The following is a 26,727-nucleotide window of genomic DNA, read 5'->3' as shown; positions in this document are numbered from 1 at the left end:
GTAGCGCGCCTCCACGTGATGGCGCGTAAAGTGGTGACCCGCGTTTGCCGTCTGCTCGTGCTTCCATGACGGCCAGGCAACGATTGTAGTGAATAAAAAGAACTTCAATCCTGTCTATATTACTCGCATAAACTTTCTGCTGTTTTTATTAATTTCATTGCAAACGATTACTGCTCATCGTGCAGCGTCTGGGAATTGCTGACAGCGGCTGGGGAGCTTTGCACGTGCTGCGCAAAGGGTTGGCACAGCAACCACACTTACCAGATCTGGACTGCTCTTGTTTACCTTGCTGTACCATGAAACCAACGCGCAGCCTGCAAACGAATCGCGCGCGACCGGCACTGGACGCACCAATTCCCGGCCAGGAACACCTTTACAGCCATTTTGAATTTATTTCGTCATTTCTACGGCCTACCGCCTGTTCTTTACACTCCTTTTCCGATTAAATATAGTGTTTGAGCAACGTTATCCTGCTCGCCCTCAGCTTGCGACAGACTTGAAATACGATCCTACACCCCACCAGAACATCTCAAGCGGCGGCAAAGCCGTGGATGGCAATGGTATAAACTTTACAACGATACTCCCGGCCCACCGATATCCTCTACATACTACATCTCCTCGAACACAATGGCGCATGCTTGGCTGGACTCCCTCTCTGAGGACTGGGTTTCTGAGCCTCGCTCCGATGCCTCCGATGTACAGCTCCCGCCGCTGAAGCCACACGCCGATGCCACACCGAGCAAGATTCCTCGTCGTACGGGCGCGAATCCGGTTTACTCTCCAGTTACGGGCAACAGCAGCCATATTCTCAATGAGAGGTCAGCTAACGAAATAAATATACCACACAACAACCGCCCGTCAAGACTCTCCCGAGAGCTCAGATTAGACGCAAAAGAATCTCGCTCAGTCTCTGCCGCTACGTGCGGCTCAGTTGTGCACAAAACCGTGGACTCGCAGGTTGCGAAAGAAGGAACTCCCGAATGGAAGCGACGCCTAATCAACGGCGACGTTCAGTACGGCGAGCAGCGCGACTTGTTTTGCTCCGCCGGCACTGGCCTACAAGACATGTTCAGGCCCCCACAAGCAGACCTCACCGATATGCAATGCGCTCAAGAAATGCCTGACAGAACGATCCCATCAAGCCCACCGTTATACCAATACGAGCCAGACGAAGATATCCATCGGTTATTAGAACTCGCCGAGGAAGACGACCACGACTTTCCCGACCAAGTGACGCCTAGTCCGAGTCCAAGACGAGGTCATCGTAGTGCGCACTTCCGATCCACCTCAAATGGGAACGACAGTTTTCTCCCCTCTCTGCCGATGGAAAACGTTGTCGACGAGTCGCCCTTGCAGCACCTCGGCGGCATTGCTCGCAATAGGGTGCTACTCAATGCGCCGCATCCTACCCAAGGGTCTCTCCGTCAAATAAGCGGCCAAACTGATATGAATAACGAAGATTTTAGCCCTATCGTGATTGGCCGACAAGACGAAGAAGACGGTCAAGTGAAATTCGGCGCCGTGAATATACCTATCAATGAATTGCAATCGAAGCTTGAGCAAGTTCAGAGGATTCAGGCCGGCGATGGCCAACATGATTCTCAGTGTCTGAGTCCGACGGTAGATAGAGCGTCTGAGATCGATGCACTCGATCGCTTTGCTCGTAATGCGGGCCAGGTCAACCTACGCCGTGGCGGCCGCTCGGGAGATGGCTCGTTTTATTCTAGGGCGCTGAGCCCCGATCTTGGTGTTGACACTTCAGAGATGCTGCCAGAAGAATCCCTTCAAGCCAGCACGCCAAAAGAATTTCCGACCATCCGAACAGAAATGCCATCACGCGGGGCTTCTCAGTCAGTGCGAAGCCCGCAACTTCCCAGAGCGCCTTTTCCTAGTCCAGACAAACGCTCCTTGAAACCAAGCGGCGGCAGCCCTCTCAAACTCTTCGGGCCTTATGACACTTTTACGAACCAGACTCTGCTGCGAAGAATAAGCCAATATGAGGACGTTGATTCTGGCAACTCATCGGGCCAAGGCAGAGACCTTACCGACCCTGAAGAGTCGGTCATCGTAGACCAGAGCCGACGGTCAGTCAGCTATTTTGGCGGCGGCCAATTGGACGACTACGAGTTCACAGCAGACATGTCTGAGGCGCATGACATCTTTGACGGCACAGACAAGGAGAATGTTTCGCCAGAGGCACATATAATTCCTATGGGATCCCGCCGTCACATGTCTTTTGATAATACGACCAATCTCTTGGTTGCGAGACGGAGAGAACGGTCAGGCGCATCGAATGAAATAGTCACAGAACTTTCACGACCTAGCATCATCAAAGACGCCCCTGAACTACGCGGTGCGCCCGGTGGCGAACCTGAGGCGTCTGATGCCAAGCGCACAAGGAATTCTCCAGTCAAGGACCCTACACCAAAGAGACGGCGAACTTTACGACGCTCTGATGCTGCTCACGGCCGGCAGGAGCAGTTTTCGCAAGTTGATGCTGCGCACCAGCAGATGCAGAATATCATGGGCAAGAAGCGCAAGGACGCACGACCTGGGCAATTTCAGATGGCGGAAGCCGATGTTTTAGCTGCAAGAAAGATTTTGAAGCCTTGCTCGCCAGCTTCAAGCCGAAAGTCATCCCAAGAAGCCGACGAGCCCCTGAACAAGGCGAAGCATATAGATACTGCCTCCATGGAGACGGATCGAAAACCATCAATCAAGACGCAAGATTTCGTTGATCAAGCAGCGCAGATTATGGCCATGATTCGAAATCAGGTAAAACCTACTGGACTAGCAAGCTTAGAGGAATCCGAGGAAGAACACAATACAGGCGCAGATGGCGAGATTGAATCTGCGGGAGGGTCGCAACCAGACTCCACCTACGAACCCCTGTCTCGCCCCCCAAGCCGCGAGGGAAAGCAATCACCAAACTACCAAGAACGGTCTAATGACCCGGAATTGGAGGCGCGGTTGAAAAAGTATAAGGAGATGAGCGATATGGGCGACCTTGCAACATCTTCGATGCGATCTGTCGTCGTGGCCCAAGAGGCGCTGCGAGCGGCTCATCTTGATGGCCAATTTCGGCAGACGACTTTTGGACGCGCTGCTGCTCCGCTGCTCGCGGCCGACAACGTTGTCAGTGATCTAGCCAACGTGCGAATCTCTGGCCCGTTTCTCCATTCCCCTCCAACCGCCAGCCCATCCCGGGGTTACCCTTCGAACTCTTCCGTCCAGTCTACAAATACCATGCCCACATCGTCTTCGACAAACTCGGACACTAGAAGAACGATCATGCCCGAGAGCGTCTCGCATCTTATTCCTGATAGGGTGGGCAGCATGTACCTCGACAAGTCCCAAAATATCTGGATTAAGAAGAAGGAAGCAACAGCTGACGCTCGGAACAACAGCATTGCAGCTACTGATGACAGCGAGGACGACCCTTTTGCAAGCATCCCAGATTTAACCGTCGACATGACACAAGAACTGCGAACTTTACGGCGCGTTATGGAGGACCGGAAAGATGTTGGCGCGACTGGTCCTCAGCCCTCTCCCCATCCTCCACAAGCTGCATTTGTTCCATCTTCGCCTATCCGCGACGAAGAAGACGTGGAAGAGCTGCCAAACACTAAAAAAGGGGAGACACAAGACACCTACAGCTCTCAGAATGGGACGGCGAGGCGACGGAACATGACTATCGCATTCTCGTCACCGATTGCGTCGATCATTCAGGAAGCTGTGGCAATGGGCGATGATAGCTTTGACGAAGAGACGACCCCTCGTTCGATCAATTATGACAAAAGTCCAGATCAATCACCCCCAGACAGCTTCTCCGGGCAACCGGCTTTGCGGCAGATGGACAACAAGTCTCGACCACCAACGATGAGATATGCATCACAGCAAGGCCCAGACTTCGTTCGCCGCCCGATATCGCCGATCAATGAGCAAGACGAAGATAGTACGGTCGAACTACTCACCAACGAAGCAAACCAACTTAGCTTCGTCGGGGAGCAGGGACTTGTGAACTACGGAGAACCGGAGAGTCGGCATGCATCACTTAGCGTTATCATCAGCCGGACGCCGGGAAATAAGAGCCTGGCGCTCGCTGGCGATGAGAGTGCCATCATCGGGCAGAACATTGGTCACATGTCTCTCAGCCCGCTCTCCGAATTCAATGTTAATCAAGGGGATCAGTCTTTTGGCTTTGAGGTTAGCTACGTGCTAGGCAATCGACACCTGTCCACTGGCGATGGCTCAAAGAAGGTCATGTCGCTGACGCTGCGGGAGTTGGTCGAGCGACTAAGCGAAGTGGAACCATGTGAGCCATACTGGCAAGATCTCGAAGAGCTGAACCTGAGCGAGAAGCGACTTTCTAGTCTGCACATGCTCGAAGAGTTTTGCGGTAAGGTGGTGACTCTCGATGCCTCGCAAAATGCTCTTGGTCACCTGGAAGGAGTGCCTTCTAGCGTGCGGCAGCTCAAGGTATCGCAAAACATGCTGACAGAGCTGACTTCGTGGAACCACCTGGTCAACCTACAATATGTTGACATTTCCGGCAACGAAGTCAAGAGTCTATCTGCGTTGAGAAACCTGGTGCATCTACGAAGCGTCAAGGCGGACAACAACAAGCTCACTAGCTTGGACGGACTGGATTCACACGAGGGACTGCTTTCTCTGCGAGCGCGAGACAACCTGATTGAAGAGCTCGACTTTGAGGGCAAGACTTTTAACAGGCTCACGGAACTGGACCTGGCGGGCAACAGTATTGAAGTGGTTCGTAATGTGCATCTCGCACCATGCTTGTCGAAGCTGAAGTTGTCCAATAACAAGCTTCAGACCTTTGCAGCAAGCAAATCATGCAAGACCATTCGCCACCTCGACATTGGCCGAAACAAGCTCACGCACCTGGATGTCAGCGGACTGCCGAACCTGCACACATTGCTTGCGGACGGCAACCAACTGTCAAGCGTGACTGGATTGCAGAGAACCAGGCGGTTGGACAGCCTTTCTCTGCGAGAGCAGCGAGGCCACCAACCACTTACGCTGGAATTTTTGTCGGTAGGGTACGAAGTGCGCAAGTTGTATCTTTCCGGTAACTACCTAGAGTCGTTTGAGCCCAAGGTGGATATGCTGAACTTGCAGCTACTTGAATTAGCCAACTGCGGGCTGACGGGCCTGCCCGGAAATGTTGGACAGCTGATGCCGAACTTGCGCTCGCTGAACATCAACTTTAACGCGATTTCCAACGTCAAGCCTCTGCAGTATATTCCGCGGCTGAAGAAGCTGATGATGGCGGGTAACCGGCTTACAGACTCTACGTCGGTCACACAGCTGCTCATGGATTTTCCTCACCTGACAAGGCTGGACACTCGCGACAACCCCATGACTCTCGGGTTTTATGCACCGCTGCAGGCTCTGGTGAAGAGCAACGTGGAGGATACGACGCCGCCATTTGCATTGCCAGACGCCGATGAAGAGCGAGATGAGCTGTATGTCAGCCGGCTGGACGAGCCGACCAAGCTTCGGCGGAGATTGCACCAGGTGGTACTGGCAGCTAGCTGCAGTCGACTACGGATGCTGGATGGCCTGCCCATGCGGCGAAAGCAGGTTTTGGTCATGGACAGCCTCCTGTCGGCGCTTGTTGAAGAGGGCCTGGTCGAGGTACCGGAGCCAAAGGGAGAGGGTGAGGAAGCCAATGGGGAATGTGAGAAGAAGAGCAGCAAGAAGAAGGGAGAGGAGGAAGCAGAGGAGTGTGAGCAAGCGCAAAGCAGTCGATGGAACGGCGAAGACAGCTTTGCTTAGGGGGCGAGATCTTTCGGGGTGGGAAAAAAGGGGTTGTTTAATGACTGACGGGAATGACACTGGATGGAACTGGATGCATGTCAAGGAAATAATAGGTGACGGTTGGATTCGGAGTTTTTTGTATATTTCTGGGTTCTCAAGCTGGGACAGGCAGGACATGGCGTACATTATGGCGTCCTAGGCAGGGACTTTTTTTTACCCGGGGGGCGTTTTGTTGTACATTTTGAACTTTTGTACATGGCATATGATACTTGGATTCGATGGCATAAAAGCCGGCATATTTAGATGAAGGCATTTTATTTTGTTCTGTCTGTACATGGCGGTGCGTTGGACTGTGCTGTATGCGTAGTAAGGTTGAAGGGTTGGGGTAGGGGGCGAGGGGCCAAGAGATTGAAGCGAGGCAGGGGTCCCGAGGTGAGCTTGTCTTGAATGACTAGACTATACTCGGTAGATGGCTGATGGTTCCTCGTCAGAGGAATGGATGAATGTGAGTGCACTCGAGGAATTGCTTTTTTTTCCTCCTTTTTTTTTCTTTTTTTTCTCTTCTTTTTTGTGAGGATGGCTGGGCCTTGACTAGTTCGTGGAGAGGCCCAAGAACGGCAAGGGAGACGAAGGAGCAGCAATAGCAGCAGCAACAACGGCTGTATGTAGCAACAGCAACATCATCAGCAGCAAAAAGCAGCAAAGGGCTGGTGCGTGAGATGAGTTTTGTGGTTGTTGTCTAAGACAAAGGTGGGTGAAGCACTGAAGAAGGGGATGTGGGGAGAGCGGGAACCAGGCACGACGGGATAGAGAAAAGAATGTATTGGTAAAATTTTTTGTTTACTGGGACGAATTTTTTTTGCAGTCTTGTTTGCCTCTTTCCTCCTTCTTTTTTTTTTCTTTGTTTTCTCAGTCATCTCTCCCTTGGAATGGTTTGGCATGTGCTGAAATTAATAGACCTCCTTTGGCCTTGAAGACAGTAGTGTGGCAAGACGAAGCACCACAAAAAAAGGAGCCAAGAAAAAAAGAAGAAGAGTAAAAGGACAGATGGATCGGAAAGAAGGAAGAGGAAAAAAAACAGGTCAATGCAGATAGATGGCTGCCTGGGGTGTGTTTCGAGGGATGTGCTCGCTTCGCATAATCGAAGGGGGTCCCGAATGTCATGCAGCAACAGCCAGCAGCAGCAACCAGTACTTAACTTTGAGTAGCGCATTTTGGAGCGGACAGACGGGCCAGGCCGTCGTTTTCTTTTTATTAGCAGTTGAAACGTGGGAGACTTGGCTTTTTTCTAGCGTTCCTGCAGGCCCGTTACTTTGGAGGGTTTTAATTGCAAAGGGCCGGAGGGTTGCGGCTATTGGTACCTATCGACAATTAGTAGTGTGCTTTCAGGGCGCTTTATTAGGCTGTTTTATTAGGGCGCTCTAGGACGCGCCTTGTAGGGAACACAAGGCCTGTTGGGGCTGATAATGTACCAGTAAGGGCTTGGCGTGGCAAAGGGGAGTAAAGTTGTCCATGGTCCCCTTGATGCATATTCTTTCTTGTTTATTATTTTTTTTTTATTTTTTGCTTGGCCACTCCGTCTTCTTGGATCAGCATTTTCAGCTTGTTCATGGTGTTGATGAAGGATTGGTGCATAAAGTAATCGTCATATGTGACCCGTTCATTACGAGGCACGGAGTAGGTAAGTGGTGACTACCTTGGTAGGTAGGTACCTAGGTAGGCATCTACCTACCTAGATATGTAGGTAGGACAGCAGTAAGTAAGGTAGGTACTGGTAGCAGTCGCTAGGTACCTATAGTCAGGATAACCTGGTCGACAAACCAAAGTCGTTGGCTGGCAGCAACTCCCTGAAAAGAACCCCTGTAATACAAGCAGACAAAGTAACAAAAAGACTCCACTTGCAAGTGCGTGCGAGTTGGTTCCAGGCACAGAATCATGACAGAGTGAGTGCTGAGTGTTGGGCATTTTCAATACAAGCCAGCAAGGCCACTCCTACCTACGCAGATACCTGAGGGAACCTGACCACGTATCATGTTTACTCGCGTATCAAAGTTAGCTACTGAATGAATACCTTGTGAGCCAGCTGGCAAGTAATAACTAACTTGACTTTGTATCACCATATCAGCGAGTAAGTACTTACCAAGTAAGTACGTATAGTGTGTTGGGTACGTACTCCGTACTTACTCCCTGCCGCCCACTACTTACCTTTTCGACAACTCTACAGACTACTGGTAACAACCGCTCCCTCTCGCTCCATGGGCCCCTTTTTGTCCTTTCTCTCGTATTTCTTTCTGTTCCATGACCAAGAGACTTGCTTTAATTTTTTGGGGTTTTGTTACGCCCCCCTGTACTTATCAGTAAGCCTTGAAAAGCAAAAGTGTACAGAGTACGGATACTCAGTACGCAAACAAGCTGTACCTCCTTGTCCTGCCTGCCATCCTGCCTACTACCTATGTACCTTCATTGAGACCTTCAACGCCAATCTTCGCCCCACCTGCTGTTTTGTTGCGTCACAGACTCTGTCACCTTTTTTTCTTCTGCCCTGCCCAGCTACCTCTCTCTGCTGCTTCAACTGGCTCGCCAGCTTCCCATCCTCCTCCGATCCTCAAGGCCCTCCAAAAAGCCCCCCAACCGTCGCCCACGCACATAGCCTCTGGCCCACATCAACGCTGCAGGAGCTCAACCTCACCTGACGTCGTCTTTTAACTCGACAAAGACAACAGGGACAAACGAAATAACAACGTTCTTTCCGCACACGGCAGGATAACTACTCTACACGAAATCGATCCGAAGCTAGAAAAAAAAAGACACTCGACACATCCCTCGCCCGTGTTCTTTCCTTCCTCCCTCCTCGCGGAGCCCCCATGGCCGCCATCTCGACGGACCATCTCCCGGCTTCGCTGGCTTCCATCGGCCTCGAGCGCTCCGTCTCCCAGCGTAGCACCTCGTCTGCCCGCTCCCACCGCAGCGCCCTCCGCTCCGGCAAGACGCGCCGTCTCAACTCCCAGGCCAGCACCAGCAGCCGCTCCTCCTCCAGTATCGCCGCCAGCGACAAGTCTCTCACCAGCTTCCCCAGCTTCGGTGCCCCGGACGCCGCCCCCGCCGGCACCCTCCTCCGCCATGACGGCACCGAAGAGCGTCTCAAGACGGCCACCCAAGAGTCCGAGAACCGTCGTCTCCGCACCGTCTCCGGCCGACCCTCCATCGTCGACAGCTTGACCGACACCGACGCCGCCGGTTCCGCCGCCAGCTCGCGCGACGCCCTCTTCGAAGACGGCGTCCTCACACGCTCCGTCCCCGGCGCCCTGCACCAGGCTCCCGACGGCCACATTGAGCGCCTCATTGCCCGCCACGGCGCCGTGTCCTTGGTCAGACAGCTTGCCCAGGACCTGGCCCAGCGCGACGCCCAGATGGCTAGCCTGCGCCGCCGCGCCGACGAGCGAGAACGAGCCCTGCGACGCATCATCCGCGAATGCGGCCTCTCCACCATGGAGTTTGAGAGTAGGCTGCGGGTTGTCGAGGGCGAGATGAGGACCAACGGTTTCCGAACAAACGGACCCAGCCAGGATGGTGGACTGACCGACCTGATGAGCGACGCCATGCAAGACACCGTCTCGGAGAATGTATACGGCGAGACTGATCTGGCAAGCTCAACCGTGCGACTCGGTTCGACGACCGTGTCCGCCAGCGGTTCTTCCGCCGCTGGGAAAGGCACTCTGCGTGGTTGGAAGGACATGTTATGGGGCTCGGGCACGGCCAAGAAGTCAAGCCGCGGCAGCAGCGTCAACGGCGACGCTGCCACGGCCCTGCGCTCCCACTCGAGCCTCGACCGACGACCTGCACTTCAGGAAGACCTCTTTGACCCGCCCGACGCCCGCTCACCCCGATCTTCTAGCAGAACCTCCAGCATATACTCGGGCGCTAGCGAAAGCCGCAAAGTCCCGGCGTCTTTGGCTAGTCTGGCCCTCAGACTGGTTGCTGGCGCCACGCAGACAGAGTCTAGGGGACGCGCTGTCAGCACCACAGACAAGACATCATCTGCTCGTGGAGCTTCCGCTGCGCCGACCGGAAGGTCTGCCTCTGTGGCCGGCCCAAAGGCCCTCATGGCTATGCGACGGGCCACGCCAGCTTCGACTGCTGCTCCTGTAAGCTCCAGAGCGCAGGCACAAGAGCTATGGGGAGGCATGGCTGGCAGCCCGCCGAAATCCGAGGCTGCTCGCCAGGAAAGCTACGGTCCCTTGGAAATGGATGCTATCCTGCCACCCGAATCGCAGCCCCCCACTCTCACACAAATGTACAACAACTACGGCAACGGCGCGCACTTGACGGATCGGTTCGGGTTCATCTATGATCAACGCCGCAAGAAGCGACAGCGTGAGGCCCAGCAGACGGCTCACCGTATTCGCAAAGGCAGCCGCGCAGAGATGCTCATAAATGGCCGGACCGGCATCTCGCCCAACCTGCTCGACGATATGCCAAGCCCCAGGTGGAGCGAGACGGACGGGCGACCTGGCACACCCGGAAGCATGGAAGACAAGTTGCCAGACGAGGCAAGGCCAAAGCGCTGGCAGGACTACCTCAGCATTGCAACATTTCCCACAGAACTGCTGAGCCACACGCCAAGCATGAGCGCGTCCGCTTTGGAAGTCCTCGAGGCTGCAGAGATGAGTCGAGAGTCGGAGCAGCAGGCCAACGAACCGGCAAGACCGCAGTCTATCAAGCCCACCGGTACAGGCCTGGTGCCCGCCGCCAGCACAACGACCACTGCTGTCGACAATGAGACGACGCAGTCCTCCGAGCCCGAATCTGCAGCGCCTGTCACGGCCCAAGACGACAATGAGCCTGTCAAGCTTCTGCTGCAGCAGCTGAGCGAAGTTCACGACTCGCTGCAGCGCGACAAGACGGTGCGATGGAACGACTTCCTGCGCAAAGTCCGCGCTGAACGTAGGCGTGAGGGTGAGGCGGCTGTTGCCGCCGCAAACGCCGCCGCCGAAGCGCGTTATGAGCGGCCTGCCGTTATCCTCCCCGAGACCCGCGTCGCAGATGGCGAGATGATTGGTATCTCTGGGCTCGGAAACAAGGGTAAAGTCGGGCGGGCCAAGTGGAATGAATTCAAGACGCTTGTTCTCGGAGGCATTCCAGTCGCGTACCGCTCCAAGGTGTGGTCGGAATGCTCTGGCGCCACGGCGCTGCGGGTGCCCGGGTATTATGATGACATTGTAGCACAGAGTGGTGAATCGGACGACCCGACTGTCGTCGGCCAGATTCAGATGGACATTCACCGCACATTGACGGACAACATCTTCTTCCGCGAAGGTCCGGGCGTGTCGAAGCTCTCTGAAGTGCTGCTGGCGTACTCTCGACGCAACAAGGACGTTGGCTACTGCCAGGGGATGAATCTCATCACCGCCAACCTCCTCCTCATCACGCCATCCGCCGAGGATGCTTTTTGGATTCTAGCCTCCATTGTCGAAAACATCCTCCCGCACGGCTACTACGACCACTCCCTCATTGCCTCGCGTGCCGACCAGCAAGTTTTGCGGCAGTACGTCGCGACGGTCTTGCCGAAGCTCTCGGCGCACCTTGATGCGCTCTCGATCGAGTTAGAAGCGCTGACGTTTCAGTGGTTCCTGTCCGTCTTCACCGACTGCCTGTGCGCCGAGGCGCTGTTCCGCGTCTGGGACGTGGTGCTCTGCACAAACGACGGCAGCACGTTTCTGTTCCAGGTGGCGCTGGCGCTGCTCAAGCTCAACGAGCGCAACCTGCTGCAGTGCGACACGGCTGCTGGCGTCTACACGTACATTAATCACCACATGACAGAGCACGCCATTAGCATCGACGGGCTCCTCCAGGCCAGCGAAGGCCTTCGCCGCGTTGTCCGGCGCGAGGACGTTGAGGACAAGCGCAGCAAGACCATCCAGGCGGAGCGCGACCTGATTGCAGAGCGCACCGGAAGCCAGAGCGCCGCGCGCAAGAGGGTCACCAGCGACGCGGCGGGCAGCGTGGACTCGAAGACGCCGCTCACAGTGGAAGAGCCTCGACCGATGACGGAGTGAGGTATGCTGTTGCACATGGCGGTATCCAAGATCTTGACTTTGTTTCTTTGTTTTTGCTTGGCTTTTCATTGCCTGCATGGCGGCGTCAACATGTTGGAGAAGGAAGGTCAAAGCGCGCTTTTTCCCCCATATACATACATTGGTTGAATTTTGTTCTTTTTTTTTTCCTTGTCAGACTTTTGCGTACCTATACCCACAAAGCATAGAGCATATATACATGTTGTTTCTTTCTCTGCACCGGCGTTGACTGTTGTTCTTTTTCACCCCCAAATGCGTGCTGGATGGCGCGCCTCGTAATACTACTCAGTAAAAGATGATGCCAGGGCCCAAGCGGAGAGGTATAGGGTGAGAGAAAGTTGGAGCTGTCGATTTCATGCATATCTATACATCTGCATGCACAGAAACGTGTTCTATAATCCGGGCCTACAATAGCCTACCAACGAGATGGTCATGACAGTTGTATATATATGTACCACATATTCCTATACAAAAAACATCCCCCATTTACTGTACTTTGATAACCGTCGAGTTTAGATGTAGAACGTGATTCTTGTACCCGACACAGCGCCCAGTCTTTCCAATAAACCAAGTCGTGGCGTTTGCATACAATGTATATAATTTTGTACAGGCGAAAAAAACAAAAGTTCAAGGCTCCCTGTTTTTGTTTCTTTTCGATTTTTCGATTTTCTTTCTTGTTTCTTTCTTGTTCTTTTTTTTTTCAAAAAACGTAGCTTGGCCAACCCCCCGGTCCTAGAGCTTGGCCTTGCCGGCCTTCCACTGCTCGTACCAGACCTTGCCGAACTCGACCCTCTCGGCGACGATGTCGGCGTCGTCGCGGAAGCGGCGCTCCTCGGCGGCGAGCCCCGCGCCGCGCAGCTCACGAATCAGGTCCTTGTAGACTTCGGCCTTTATGGTGCCGTAGACGCCCGACTTGGCCTTTTCGGCGAGCTTGCGGCCCTCTATGAAAGCCCAGGCGTCGTCCGGGCCGGCGGCGAGGGCGTCGGCGGCGCCGGCGTCGACGAGCTGCTGGCCGGTCAGCTGGGCGGCCTCGAGGGCGAGGAGGCGGACGGCGGCGGGCGAGGCCAGCTTGTGCCGGAAGAGGGCGGCCATGGCGGGCGTCAGCGGCAGCCCGTACGTGAGCTCGGGCAGGCAGAAGAAGCCGCGCGGGGTCGGGGCCAGGCGGTAGTCGTGCGCCATGGCGAGCATGAGGCCGGCGGCGTAGCCGTGGCCGTTCATGAGGGCGACGGTGGGCATGGGATATCTACAAGGCGGCGTTGTTTCGGTACATGTCAGTTTGCGTCTTTTCGTCGTCTTCTGCTGCTGCTTCCTTGATGGGTGAAAAAAAAAAAGTTGTTGCAGCAACACCATGAGAAAGAAAGACCCTCCAAGGGGGGGGAGCGAAGAGAGAGAAAGAGAGAGACAGAGAGGAGGACGTACGTCAGGAATCGAACCCACAGGCCGTAGAAAAAGGGAAAAAACTCATCCCTGTTGGCCAGCGTGTGCTCGAGGTCGAAGCCGTTGGAGTAGCTCTTGGCAATGGCCGACGTGGTGACGACGACGCCCGGCGCGTAGTCGCCAAACTCGAGAATGTCGAGCGCGGCGAGCAGCGCCTTGCAAAACGTCGTCGTGAGGCGGTTGTCGGGCGGCGAGTTCCAGGTGAGGAGGTAGACCTGCGGCTTGGGCTCCGTGCACGTGAGGGTGCCGCCGGCCTGCTTGCCGCAGGGCCCTATGGGGAGGGTGAAGAGCGGCGAGGACATTTGTCGTCGTCGTGTGTGTGTGGGTGTGTGTGTGCGTATGGGCTGCTGAAATTAGTTGCGGCGGCGACAATGATGACGATGAATGGACGAATGAATGAATGACAGAGACTCGTGGGTATATATATATAACGAGAGAGAGAGAGAGAGAGATGGAGCGGGGTTTCCGGGGAGGTGCCAGGAAACTGTCGTTGGGCTTGAATTGGAAAGACGGCGGCGAGGGCGCGGGCAAAGTGGTTTGAAGTCGGTGATGATGAGGGCATCCCGTTTTTGGCGGCGGTAAGTAGGGGTCGGACCTCGGTAGATCGGGGAAGTGGGGACCGCGAGCGGCGGGCAGCATGCGAGCGAGATGGGATGATGATGGTAATCAGGTAATCAAATCGCGGTGGAAGCACCGTGTATTCAATGCGGTTATATCACGGCTGTATAGGCTGTCGTGAACCGAAGCTTGAAATCGCAAGACTCATCGTCATGGGAGGTGTTGCGCCGAATTGCGACCGCCGGCAGGGCGAAGGTGTGTCATGATGATTTGTGTAAGCCGCGTCACAAGCCAGAGAGGTAGGTCGCCCACGGCTGTCCGCAACGAGCAAGTTGCTGTCCATGCATGTAGAATACTTGTTGGCTTGAGGACCCAGAAGCAATGTCCAGCTCTCGCTCTTTGAATTTCTTTCTTCTCTCAGATTGCGTTGCAAGTCGCTACCAACTATATTCCCATGTGATGCTCCATGGAGCTAGACAGCTGCGCCCCGCTGTACTTGGGTGCCTTTTAGCTATTAATACATGCTTGATGTAGAAAATATATTCAAGATCCACTGGGGCTACAAGTTTTTTTTTTTTTTAAAAAAAAAAAAAAAAGAAAAAAGTCTGGGGGCCAACAATCTGCGATTTTGCTGTTATTAGGCGAGTGGGCGCGGGCGAAAAGAGCCGATGACGTTAGACTCTCAGTAGACACTCTTGGCAAGGCCTTGAACGAGTCCCTGTGCCATTCACCAACAGTTGACCCCTTTCAGTCTTTGCATATGAACCGCCATCTTGCCTTGCAGACTTCTCACTGCCGCAGGCGCCGCCATCCAACGCTGGCCGGGAAGGGGACGACAAGTGTATGGAAGGCGACCACTTGTATTTTGAGCACAAAAATAATGCAAGCCAGTGGCTTATCCAAATGCAGTCATAAAATTATGCGCGAATCTGATGAATAAATACGCCTGGCAGCTTCCACCAGCTTTGGGCATCTCGAGCAAACGCCAGCTCCTACATCACCAACTCACCCAGCACCACCAAACACCAGAAAACACACACAATCACCGTCGCCACTATCAAAACGTCGCATCGAGATCCGTTGCACAGAAAGCATCTCGCTTGCTCTCATGGCAATCTTGTATCACCACTGAATAGTTGCCGCCACGCCGCATTGCGCCCCACCAGTGCCGCAGCTCCAGCATCGATACCGGTTCAGATGATTTGCTAGCTCGAGACAGAGCTCCAAAAAAAATTAATTGAGGACAACCTGGACCCTACCAGTAACCACCTAATAAGCTGCCAGCCTTGCAGTCAACCGACCGACCAACCAACCAACCGCCGCATCCTCATCCTCATCGCTCTCTCCCAGCATTCCCACGCATGTTTCCGCCATTGTAGGCCGTTGGCAAGCTCCAGCGCCGTCGACCCCGATAACCCGAACCTTCTTGCGATTGCAGCACAACGAGTCGACAAGCAAACGCAAACGCGAACACACACATACACACACACAGCGATGGAGGAGAGCCCCGAGTCGCCGCCACAGCGGGAGCAACTCCGCGACGCTGCCACCACCACCAGCTCCTCCTCCCCTTCATCGAACCCCTTTGCGCCGTCCAAGCGCAAGATGGGCCCCATGGAGCGCGCCGCCCGCAAATCCCTTCGCGATGAGTACGCCCGGCGGCACGCCGAAAACGCCGAGCGCCTCCGCCGCGAGCCCCCGTCGGTGGCCAAGTACGTGCCCAAGCCCGTCTCCGGCTGCCACGTCTTCTTCCACCCGGACCTGGGCATCGGCGGCGCCGAGCGCCTCGTCGTCGACGCCGCTGTCGGCCTCCAGGACAAGGGCGCCAAAGTTGTCGTCTATACCAACCACTGCGACCCCAAGCACTGCTTTGACGAGTGCCGCGATGGTGAGGGGCCCCAATTCCCGGCCGTCTTTTTTTCTTCTCTCATTCTTCATTTACCCGGTACACTTTTTAGTTTTCCCCCATGCGGGTGAAATAAGAAGGGGGAGAAGATGAAAAAGAAGAAGAAGACGAAGAAAAGATCAAACGAGCTAACACATCTTTTGCGTTGACCCAGGTACACTCGACGTCCGCGTCAAGGGCTCCTGGCTCATCCCCCGCTCCTTGTTCGGCCGCTTCACCATTCTCTGCGCCATTCTGCGCCAGATCCACCTCATGCTGCACATTTGGATCACAGGCGAGCTCGAGGACCTCAAGCCGGCCATCTTCATCGTCGACCAGCTGTCGGCGGGCCTGCCATGGCTGCGCCTGCTCGTCTCACCCAAGACCGGCATCGTCTTTTACTGCCACTTCCCGGACCTGCTCCTCGTCCAGGGCCGCCACGCCTCGCTCCTCAAGCGCCTCTACCGCATCCCCTTTGACCGCCTCGAGGAGTGGTCCATGGGCTTCGCCGACGTCGTCGCCCTCAACTCCAACTTTACCAAGAGCGTCGTCCAGCTGACCTGGCCGGAGCTTCTGGAAAACACCTCGGCCCGCATAATCTACCCCTGCGTCGACACCGGCGACGCCCAAGAAGGAGGGGAGGAGGCGGAGGAGAAGAAGAAAGAGAAGAAAAAGAAGGAGGAGGAGGGGCCCGCCGACGGGCCGCCGCCACCCCTCTTCCCCCAGGGTGACCGTGTGCTGCTCAGCATCAACCGCTTCGAGCGCAAAAAGGACATTGGCCTGGCCATCCGCGCCTTTGCCGCCATGCCCGACGACGAACGGCGCGGCGTGCGCCTTGTCCTGGCCGGCGGCTACGACCGGCGCGTCCCCGAGAACGTCGAGTACCACCGCGAGCTCGAGTCGCTCGCCAACGAGTTCGGCCTCGCCCACGACACCATCAACACGGCCGACAACCCGACGGCGCGGCAGCCCGCCGACACGACGGCGCCCGTGCTCTTCCTCCTCTCCGTCCCCGGCGCCCTCAAGGCGCGGCTGCTCCGCGCCGCCACGCTCCTCGTCTACACGCCCTCCAACGAGCACTTTGGCATTGTGCCCCTCGAGGCCATGCTCGCCCGCGTCCCCGTCCTCGCCGCCAACACGGGCGGGCCCACCGAGACCGTCGTCGAGGCCGAGACGGGCTGGCTCCGCGACCCCTACGAGCCCCTCGCCTGGTCGGCCGTCATGCGCCAGGCCCTGTGCCTGCCGCCGGCCGAGGCCCACCGCATGGGCGCCGAGGGCGCGCGCCGCGTCCGCAGCACCTTTGGCCGCGACCACATGGCCACGACCCTCATGAACGTCGTCCGCGAGGTCGTCGCCGCCCGCCGCGACTCCGACGCCGACAACACCGTCATCATCGTCGTCGTCGGCACCGTCTTCTCCCTCGCCCTCGCCGGCGTCTCCCTGACCATTGCCCTGTGGATGATGCACGACATGAAGAAGAACGCGGCCCTGCGCGGGGCCGGTCGCATGTTGTGAGCGTGGGCGGCGTGCCTGGGAAGGAAGGATGGTGGAAACTTGGGAAAGGAGGAGCATGTCCGGGGTTGTAATAAAGCGAATGAGAACAAATATTCATGTAAATAGAAAGCCATTGCGCCCCGGGGGAACTATCATGTATTTCGTCTTGCTACGTTCTAGTCCACAAATACCAGCCGTCGTCCCGCACCGGAATCCCCATGGCTGGCAAGTCCGAAAGCACTGCACGCGATAACGTCCAACCAGCTAGGCAGAGCCAAACGGCGCGGCTCCCTACATGGATAAATTTCACACACATTCTATACCCTGCCAGCGTGAGAGCTGGCTGCCTACCGCCTGACTAGGACAAGAAGTATCATCACATCGGTTAAGAAAGCATACGGAAATTGTATTTCAAACAAAGTAGGAAAAGCAGGGCCACGCTCGCAGGCAGAGAGGCCCCTTTCTTGTTTATCAGATTAACCTCCCTATATAGAAAACATTCCGTCTATACAGATGCTTCGGTGTCGAGTGTTCTTGATTGTACAGCGCGCGCCGCAGGGTTGGAGAGCTCTGCTCCACAGAATGATATCATGTAAATAAAAGAAAAACGAGGCCGAAAAAAAAAAAGCCAAACCATTGTTCATGGCTTTCAAAGCAGACATAATCCACACCGCCCAGAGGGGTATTTCCCAATCTTTATGAGAGATATCAGCACAAAAGGATGCCGAAACGGAACAAAACTCGCGGAGCAATAAATCCAAAAATAAAAAAAAGGGGAGGAAGAGGCCTGGTCCCAGGACTGAAGATGCAATAAATATTCCACCCAATGCGAAGAAAGAAGGCTTCAAAAGCTGCCATCATCATATCCCATATAATAACAAGAAAAAATTATCCCCTTCGAGTAGGAAATTGTACCTGTAATCACTCTCATCTGACAGCAACATGATTGTCAGAAGAAAAAACGTAAAATAAATAGAATTGTGCTTGACACAGTCAACAGAATGGCGCGTTTGTTCGTCGAGTGAGCATGCATGCGTTGTGCTCGTGAGACCATGTCATGTGTCTTCGTTCAATTCATTGTTCACACACAGCGAAACGTATTCGTAAATTGCTGTTTATACTCCAGCATCGTCAGGGTGCAACACGACGCGCTTCGCCGTCTCGTCACTGGCAACGCTAATGTTGCTGAGGTTGGTATCGCGGCGTCTAGCCTCAAAAGGCCGTCGGCGCGGCGCTGGGCTGAGCGTCTTTCTTTTCGCCTTGGTCATCAGCCAGAAACCGTCGTCACTGCCGTCTTCATCATCTGGGTACTCGACAGTATCCTGCTCGTCAGCCACCGGCTGCACGGGACTCTGCGGTCTGCTCCGGTCAAGCTGCACAGCAAGCGGCCCGCTCTCCATGGCGGGAGGGTTACTAAATACAGGCTGCTCAGCTGCGTAACCATCGTCCGCTTTGCCCAGCGATTCGGGAGCTAGCGGCTCACACATCCCAGGAAGAGGCACCTGGTTGTGGACTACTCCAGGCTTGCCGAGAAGCTCGCCTTCCATATCCGCAGAAACAGAGCTCGCATTGCTCAGCAAGGCGGGAAGCGACGGATCAGACTGGAAAGCCAGGATCTTTTCCGAAGTGCCCTTGCTTGTAGGGGCGGTACCCACCGGGCTGGTCGTTTCACTTGGGCTTGTGAGGGGCGTGGCGATGACTTCCATCGAGTCGGTGCTGGCAGACTTGACAGTGGCTTCGGCACTGTCCTTGTGGTGGGCGGTATAGCCGACCTGCTGCAATGAGATGGGTCGGGGCTTGGCCGGCGGCGGAGCATTGCTCAACACGTCCACTCTGCGTCCAGCCATGTCCAAGTGCGCGGCGATTGAGGACTCGGGGCTGGACGCCAGCGCCTTTGTAGAGTCGGCTTGCGAAGCCAAGTCATCCATCGAATCAATTTGCTCAATGAACCCCACTTCACGGCGAGCTTGAAAGTCGGGATCCGACTTGGGGTGAGCGTTGCGATAGCTAGGAAAAGTCACAGGTGAAGATGACAAGGGAGAGGTGTATGCGCTGATACTCGTCTTTTCCTGGTCAACTGGTCCCCTGACTAGGATATTCGCAGCCCCAGGATGGCTGCCACCAGAAACAATGGGCCGGCTCAGGCCAACTTGAGCCGTGGCCCGCTTATCGACACTGTTGAACAGACCAACCTTCTGTCTGCCGTCCACCCCAGCAGTCGAAGCTTCATTGGTGAGCGTGTGGATCTTGGCAGGCTCAGCAAGCACGGGAGATAGGCTCAAGAAGTGATTGCCAAGTTTGCTCTGTGACGCTGTAGCGCGGTGCCAGCCGCGACCTACAGTAGGTGGCGAATCATGGGCGAATGCCTCGGATAGACCAGAGCCGGAGCGGTTCAAGTCTGGTCCCGTCAGCAACGAGGCACGCGAACCGTGGCCGGCGTCCGACTGGTGCGCACCAACGGTACCAGATGCGGCAACGGAGTGGTCGACGGAAGGTGGGATGTGTCGTGAGCCAAGATAATCATCGGGCAGGAAGATGGAGCGCCTGTCGACGTTGTAGTGAGGTGTGGTAGGCATACTCCTGTAGTAGTTGTCTCCAGTCGAGCTTGCAGCAGAGCTGTCGGCGCGCCTGCGAGTTCTACTGTCACTTCGCTCGCCTAGGGGATGGATTACCTTGCCGACAGCCTTCTTGACAGCAGACCTTGCACGTTCAAGGAAGGTGAGGGGAACGACAGCGGCAGACATGTCCTTCTCGTCAACCTGAATCTTGTGCCCGCCGAGAGGTCGGGCAGGGTCCGTCTCCTCGGCCCAAACACGAGGGTTGGCAAGGCCCTGCACAACCCAAGGGTGTCGCTTGATATCTCTAAGGCGAATACGCTTTTCGGGATTTTTGGTGAGCATCTGACGCAACAAATCGTACAAAAGATTGTCGACGTCTTCATAGACGACATCATTGTCGTCACGATAGGGTCGGCTGTTTTGACGTTTGTAGAGCGAGGTTCCGGCAGGCGAGGTAGATGGATGGACGGGGGCCAATCTGCGTCGGGGGATATACACATCCTCGGTTGCAATTTTCCTGAACATCTGGAACTCATCCTCAGCCAGGAAAGGGATGCGGGCAAAGATGAGGCAGTAAAGGGTCACACCAAGAGACCAGACATCAATCTGCTCCGAGACCTTGGGCTGTTCCTTGTCGACGTCGGTGTAGCAGAGCTCGGGGGCGAAGAAGGCGGGTGTGCCAACCGTCTTGGCAAGCTCGAGGTCGTTGTCAAAGTCCTTGGCTTCGGACTCGGAGACGGGCTCGTCGGGCTCGCCATCGCGGATGGGACGGCCAAAGTACGACACGCCAAAATCGGAAATTTTGACACGATGATTTCTGCTCCAAAGCAAATTGGCGGGTTTGATATCTCGGTGGACGACGCCTTGGTAGTGGAGGTATTCCAAGCCGAGAACAGTGTCTTGGAATGCAGAGCGAGCCTGGTCAAATGTGAAGCAGGGAACGTATGAGTAGTCGTCGGCAAAGGGATCGTGAACGTGAGGGTTGTAGTCTATGGAAGACATGTGAGAAATGATGGAGTCTGCCATACTAGGAGAGCGACGGCGGAAGCGAGAGCCGTCTTCGTCCAAGCCATCGATGGCAGCGACAGGATCAACATCGGCAGTGAGAGGACCGGGCGTGACGATGTTATCCTCCCAGTAGACTTCCTCGCTCAACTCGGTCGGACCAGCGACGGAGAAGGAGGCGGCAGATGGTCTGCGTGATTGGCATTGGAATGAGGTCGGAGAGGCGGAGCGGGAGTGGTGGCTCGAGGACAGGTCGAACTCTTCCCTGGAGGAGATGCGTGACCACGAAGCACTGCTCAACTCATCGGCAGCGCCATGCTCGACACTCCAGAAGTTGGCGGGGCCGCCGTAGTTTTGGGCCATGCGTGCGCGCTTCATCTCCTTGATGGCCTGGCGGCGCTCGAGCATCTCGTCGTACTGGATCTCCTGCTGTGAGGGGGCCTCGCCACGCATCTCGCGCTCGGCTCGACGACGCTCGTAGAGGCAGACGTGGGGGAGACCCTTTTTGCGCCAAACAACCTCGCCAAGCTCGACATGCTCAAGGACCATGTAGATCTTTTTGAGCTCAGGGTCGTCGATGATTTCGAGCAGGGCGACGACGTTGGGATGGCGGATCTTTTTGAGGATGGCAATTTCCTTCTTGGTCTTGTCTTCGGGGGACATGGCGGTGACCTTGCCTAGGCGACGCTTCTTGGAGAATCGGGGAATAATTTTGATGGCGACATTTTCGCCGGTCTCGAGGTTGCGGGCAAGCTTAACCTTGCCGTGCATGCCACGGCCAATTTCTTCAATGACTTCATACTGATTGATCACCTTACGACCAGTGATGTTGTCATTGTCGATGAGAGCCTTGTGGGTTCTGCGAAAGAGGGGGAAAGGAGTCAGCAGGCGTGGATGAGGGGTACACTACATTGCGTGTAACGGTGGGCTTGATGCGCCGCGAGCCTGGTGGTGGCGTGCGGCGACGTTGAGCGTCGGAGAAGGGCAGTGGCAGAACCACAGAGCCGCAGAGCCGCAGAGGGGCGAAGAGACAACTTACTCTCTGACTTTGTGCGTCTGCAACGGATGCAGAAAAGGACCTCCAGGTGGAGGCGCTGGGGTATTGCTCTCGGACATGGACGAGGCATGGAAGATGTGGCGTGAAGGCGTAGGACTGAAGAGGCCCGGGGAGGAAACAGGCGTGCTGCTGGCGGTGCGCAAGGGCATCGAGGCGGACTGGGCCAGGGCGCTCGCGGATGACTTGTCGTGAGCCCACAGAGGCGGCTCGGCGGAGTTGTTTGGTGGTTCCATCATTATGGATTGGGGGTGGTCGGGAGAGAGGCTCGAGTCGACATTCTGGTTGATCTTGCGGCCGGGCGAGGGGCAGGGCGGGAAGGTAACCAGAGTCGCGAAAACGTCCGAAGACGAGGACTTTAGGGGGACATGATATACAATAGAAGAAAAAAGAATAAGTAGCGTGAATCGAAATGCGAATCTTCAGTCGATATCGTACAGGGTCGTGAAAGTCGGTTGCTGTCGTGGTGAGGAAGGAGGGGGATGATGAAGAGATTGGTATGAGGTGGTGGGAGAAAAAAGTTGGGAGGGGAGAAAGAGGGCGGAAAAGGCGGGATGTTTGGTGGTTTTGGCCGAGTGGGATTGTGGTCGAGGACGGAGGTACCTTGCCTAGTAGATAGGTAGGTAGGTAACCTTGCAGAGAGGAGCTTGGAAGTCTAAGGTACTTAAGTTGGGAACTTACCTGTTAGGTAGTACTAAGGTACCTGGGCAGGCTGGGGTTAGGCGGCCTGGACACTAGGGTGTGCTGGATTTAGCGTGGAATAGCACTGAAAATTGGACTTGGCGATGCAGTGCAGTGGATGTTGCAGTGGATGCTTCAGTGGCCGGGGCGCTGCAAGTATCCAGGTACCACCCCGGTCATAGGGAGGGGAGGTGCCAACCTAGCAGCATCCTAAGTAGGTACTTATCAGTACCCAAGCAACCAAGTACAGCCTGTGCTGATACAGTTGTCCGGTATAGGGTGAGTTGTGATTACGTTTTAGATGGTCAAATGGCCAAAGACGGAAATAGAGCGCAAGGTCATGGACAGTACCTTGCACCTTGGTAGAGGGGAGCGAGAGTAATGTTGATTACTGTAAAAGAAGACAAATTATGTACAAGGCACCGTACTCAGCAGAATAGGTACTTACTTGGCTAAGTAAGTACCTGCTTTCTTCACTAATTAAAGGTGGCGGCGGTGGTGGTGTTGTGGCGGGGGATGGGAAACAAGAAGAGAAAACAGTCGAGGTCCACCGTGCGAAGCAGTGCGGCAACGGCGTCACTGATAAGAAATGCAGACCAATAAAAGACGGCACACGGGCGACAAAGACGCAGCCATGCACACAGTGCCATCAGGTCACCCACACGGTCTCGTGGACATGGTCACTATTTCGTACGAGACGACGCCCTCCATTTGACTACTGGGCGCTGGATAGCAGCAGGTCGGAAAGCGACTACTGATACATTACATACGGAGTACTGAGCCCGACACCCCGATAAGTAGCTTGTTCGCTTAGTGCGAGTGGGCTGCACGCCAAGACGGCGCCGGTCGGCCATCAGTGCCATCACCATGCTTTCAAGCCTAGCCGGTTCAAGTCATCAGCATCGACCCGGCTCGTGGACAGGTGGTTCCAGAGGACTTGGTACCTAAATATGCACTTATCTAAGTACTGAGTACCGGCAGTGCTCCGTACAAGCCACCGAAAGTTTTCCGTACTCATCATCTCAGCAGATGCTCCAACCTGAGCAAGTATCAGTTACTGAGTACTCACCCAGTCTCCGTACATGCCAATCAGTACAGGGGTCGGCAGCCACAAAACTCACCATCAGCCACTCACAGCCGTCATCGAGCGCCACCAATGGATCCCCACAGAGTGGTATCGCGGTGGATCCCGGGCGGGGCCCCTGCAACACCACTGCAACAGTGTTACAGTGTTACTTTCACAGGGGGATGGATGCTCGATGGTCCGCTGGGCTTTTTTGGCTTTGCAAGTACATACATGGGCATATCGGGACCTACATGCAGGCCTACCTACTCCTACAGTGCTCCGTACTCAATACTCAGTACTGATAGTACTGATATTACTGATGGTGAGTAGGTGACGTGCTGTCTAAGTACTACTGAGTAATATGCCGATAATCTACCTCCGGTATTTACTTAAGTTACCTCTGTACCTACCTATCTGTAAGCAGTACGTACCGAGCAGATTTCCTCTGGAAATTTGGTAAACACGGCCGCGGCAGCACGGCCAGAGTCGTCCGTCGGTCGGTTCAGTCAGTGGCTTTGCTTCTGGGCCTTATCAGTATCGTCCACCAAAAACCCTTGCCCACCTGCACCAACCCCTGCTGCAGCCAGACGAAGAGCACAAGAGCCCGTGCGCCCGCGCTCTTCCTGGCAGTGCGACGATTCGACTTTGGTGGTACCTCGAGGTACCGATCAGCTACGACCCAACACGCCGCACTCGCGCCTCAAGCACCCCAAGCTAGGTACTAACTTAAGTATCCGAGGTGTTCAAGGTGTTCAAGGTGTTCAAGATATCCAAGCTGAGTACTTACTTATTCAAGCTGTTCAAGTTACCCAAGATTATTTACTTACACAACTGACAAGTCAAGTTTTCCGCTAGCCAAGTACTTGTAGATGACGCAAAAATCGGCTCAAGACACAGGTACCCGTCTTTTCAACCGCTCACCATGCCGCCACCAAACGGCGGCGCTTCGCCCTGCCTCTACCAAGTGAGGAACCTCCAAGCCTCGACCTCCACCTTCATCCCATCCCATCCCATTCCGTCCCATCAACATGGACCATGGACCGTTTGCTCCTTTCGGTCCCGTCCATCTCCAAACTCTCTTGTCCATTACAGACAATCACGACGCCACATTGATTTAATCAAATTCGACATCAACTCAGTACTTACCTTTTACTGCCAAGTTGCAGGCCCTGAGCACTGCCAACAGGTTGACAAGGCAGACGAGCACCTTGGCCGCCAGCTCTCGCCAACAAATAGCAACACCAATTCTCGCAGCACGTCTCGGCAACTAGCGACCCATCGCCATCCATCATGCCTCTCTTTCTTCCATTCCAACCATTCGCCGCTTTTCCTGCTCCTCCGTCATGCAGCACCACATCTCGGCGACGGTACCATTCGTCCGCTCCCAGGCCGCCTGCATCCTGCAGCCGGGGACCTGTTGGCGCCCAACAAAAGAAACCCTACCAAGCTACCGAGTGCTTGCCTGACACGACGAGAATTCAAACCCAGATTCTCTTTCCGGCGCCGCTGCCCATACCAGGACGCCTCCCCGCCTTTTTTTTTTCACTTGCACCTGCAGCCTTGACAGAACACCAAACCCCTTGTGTGGCGCACACCAAATTCCAACAACAGGTCGGCTGAGACACGACCCTGCCCGACACACAATTGATTCAAAATCGATGTCCTATCGTGCCCTTGAAAGATGGTCTTTTAGACGTAATCCATTATTCGCAAAAGCAATTCCTATCCAAGACAGCATATGCCCTCGACTCGCCAAATCACTCGACCCTTGTCCGCCCCAGCCACGCATCTACTGAGTAAGACCAAAATAAGTCAATTCTCAGTATGCCCAGAGCAGCAAGTCCAAGTACAGCTGCAAGTACCGCTGGTACCACGTTTATGTCAACTCTCACGAGTCTGGTTCAAAGCTGTCCTACCATCGGCCATATGCAAATGCACACGCCCTGCGTCCGATCTCGTCGGCTTACTACCTTTTCCTCTTTTCTCTCTCTCTCTCTAGTCTTCTTTCTTCTGGTCCCCGGCTCTAGCCCATTCTCGGCGGTGGGCATGCATGCGTTGGCGCACACAGACTGGCGGGGGAACAGGCCAGAAGCAGGCTGGTTCCCGCACGCGCCCGGGCAATCCCGCCGTCTAGAATCGGCATCGTGAGATTTAGGCCCGGAGTGAGCAAAAGGTTGAGCGCGCCCCAATCCACGTAGCCCACGTACCCTCGTACGATTGGGTCGTCCGCCCCTGCGCTTCACCACGTTGCATGTTGGGCATCCATTCCCATGCCCCAGCTTGCCGTGCAAGCGCAACAGCTACTCTTCCTCCGCCTTTTCAATTAGTCAAAGTCGAAATGCTCACTCGAGCCCTATCGCTGGTTGCAAAAGGGTTCCGCCAAAAGTCACCGCTGCGATGCGCCATGCAGGTGTTGCAGTGCGGCTCGGCAACGCACGCTCTGCCTCTGACGTAGCCATAAGCCGTACTCCGTACATTCCCACGACCTAGACAGCATGCATTCTTGCTGCTAATGCAAAAACTCGCTCAACTCGATTGCCAGGCTAGGGAACCCAGCAATAATGGCCTGTGCTCTTCCCGCTGCCGAGCTATCGTGGGCCCAGCTTTTATTACGGACAAACTGGTCTGCGCTACCGAGTAACTAGCGAGGTGTGAGTTGGGCCCAAGTGCAGGGGTCTTGACGATGCATCCATCCTCCCAGCTCCTGGTACGTGGGGAGAGGGGGCACGCAGGTCCCTGTTTCTCGAGCCCTCTTCTTACCTCCTTTGCTCCTGTCACTGAACTAGGTGTGGCTCAAAATACCACGCTACACGGCCAGGACAGACGACTATGGGAGCCTCGAGCGGCGCCGAAACCCCGGCCTGGCCCAAGCCGTGACGACGCGGCAGCCATGGGCGGGCGCTGCCAATAAAAAAACACCTTATTATCGATGCCCTCATGCAACTGGTTTGCGAGAGTGTATGGGCATTCCGTGCCTTGCTACTTACTCCGTAAGTGCCATGCCGTCCCCACCATCGACGCTCCTTGTTCACGATGCCGAGTGAAGGCCGCTTACTCGGCCTCCCGAACCAGTGACCACGGACGGAAGAATAGGATAAGTGCATCTTGTGCAACACGAGGCAAGTCTTGACATG

The 26,727-nt window shown here is 55.3% G+C and overlaps 5 protein-coding genes across 5 annotated transcripts; 3 read left to right on the top strand and 2 right to left on the bottom strand.

Moving 5' to 3' along the window:
• Positions 1 to 627: 627 nt before the first annotated feature.
• Positions 628 to 5,799, top strand: V2A60_002645 (leucine-rich repeat domain-containing protein; the record flags this gene model as incomplete). The annotated part of the gene is made up of 1 exon (XM_083253993.1): positions 628 to 5,799. The coding sequence occupies one exon, from the start codon at positions 628 to 630 to the stop codon at positions 5,797 to 5,799; it is 5,172 nt and encodes a 1,723-aa protein (XP_083110119.1).
• A 2,846-nt stretch (positions 5,800 to 8,645) lies between these two features.
• Positions 8,646 to 11,837, top strand: V2A60_002644 (rab-GTPase-TBC domain-containing protein; the record flags this gene model as incomplete). The annotated part of the gene is made up of 1 exon (XM_083253992.1): positions 8,646 to 11,837. The coding sequence occupies one exon, from the start codon at positions 8,646 to 8,648 to the stop codon at positions 11,835 to 11,837; it is 3,192 nt and encodes a 1,063-aa protein (XP_083110118.1).
• A 750-nt stretch (positions 11,838 to 12,587) lies between these two features.
• V2A60_002643 (ClpP/crotonase-like domain-containing protein) lies at positions 12,588 to 13,594 on the bottom strand (the record flags this gene model as incomplete). The annotated part of the gene is made up of 2 exons (XM_083253991.1): positions 12,588 to 13,098; positions 13,275 to 13,594. The coding sequence occupies 2 exons, from the start codon at positions 13,592 to 13,594 to the stop codon at positions 12,588 to 12,590; spliced, it is 831 nt and encodes a 276-aa protein (XP_083110117.1).
• Positions 13,595 to 15,344: 1,750 nt separating this feature from the next.
• V2A60_002642 (GDP-Man:Man(1)GlcNAc(2)-PP-dolichol alpha-1,3-mannosyltransferase) lies at positions 15,345 to 17,250 on the top strand (the record flags this gene model as incomplete). The annotated part of the gene is made up of 2 exons (XM_083253990.1): positions 15,345 to 15,738; positions 15,911 to 17,250. 2 exons carry the CDS (start codon positions 15,345 to 15,347, stop codon positions 17,248 to 17,250), a joined length of 1,734 nt encoding a protein of 577 aa, XP_083110116.1.
• A 1,094-nt stretch (positions 17,251 to 18,344) lies between these two features.
• Positions 18,345 to 22,085, bottom strand: V2A60_002641 (serine/threonine-protein kinase; the record flags this gene model as incomplete). The annotated part of the gene is made up of 2 exons (XM_083253989.1): positions 18,345 to 21,651; positions 21,832 to 22,085. 2 exons carry the CDS (start codon positions 22,083 to 22,085, stop codon positions 18,345 to 18,347), a joined length of 3,561 nt encoding a protein of 1,186 aa, XP_083110115.1.
• Between the last annotated feature and the right edge of the window lie 4,642 nt (positions 22,086 to 26,727).

The sequence above is a fragment of the Cordyceps javanica genome, chromosome 2 (genome assembly GCF_051103115.1).
Source record: "Cordyceps javanica chromosome 2, complete sequence".
Lineage (NCBI taxonomy): Eukaryota > Fungi > Ascomycota > Sordariomycetes > Hypocreales > Cordycipitaceae > Cordyceps > Cordyceps javanica.
This window is presented reverse-complemented; position numbering and strand designations above follow the sequence as displayed.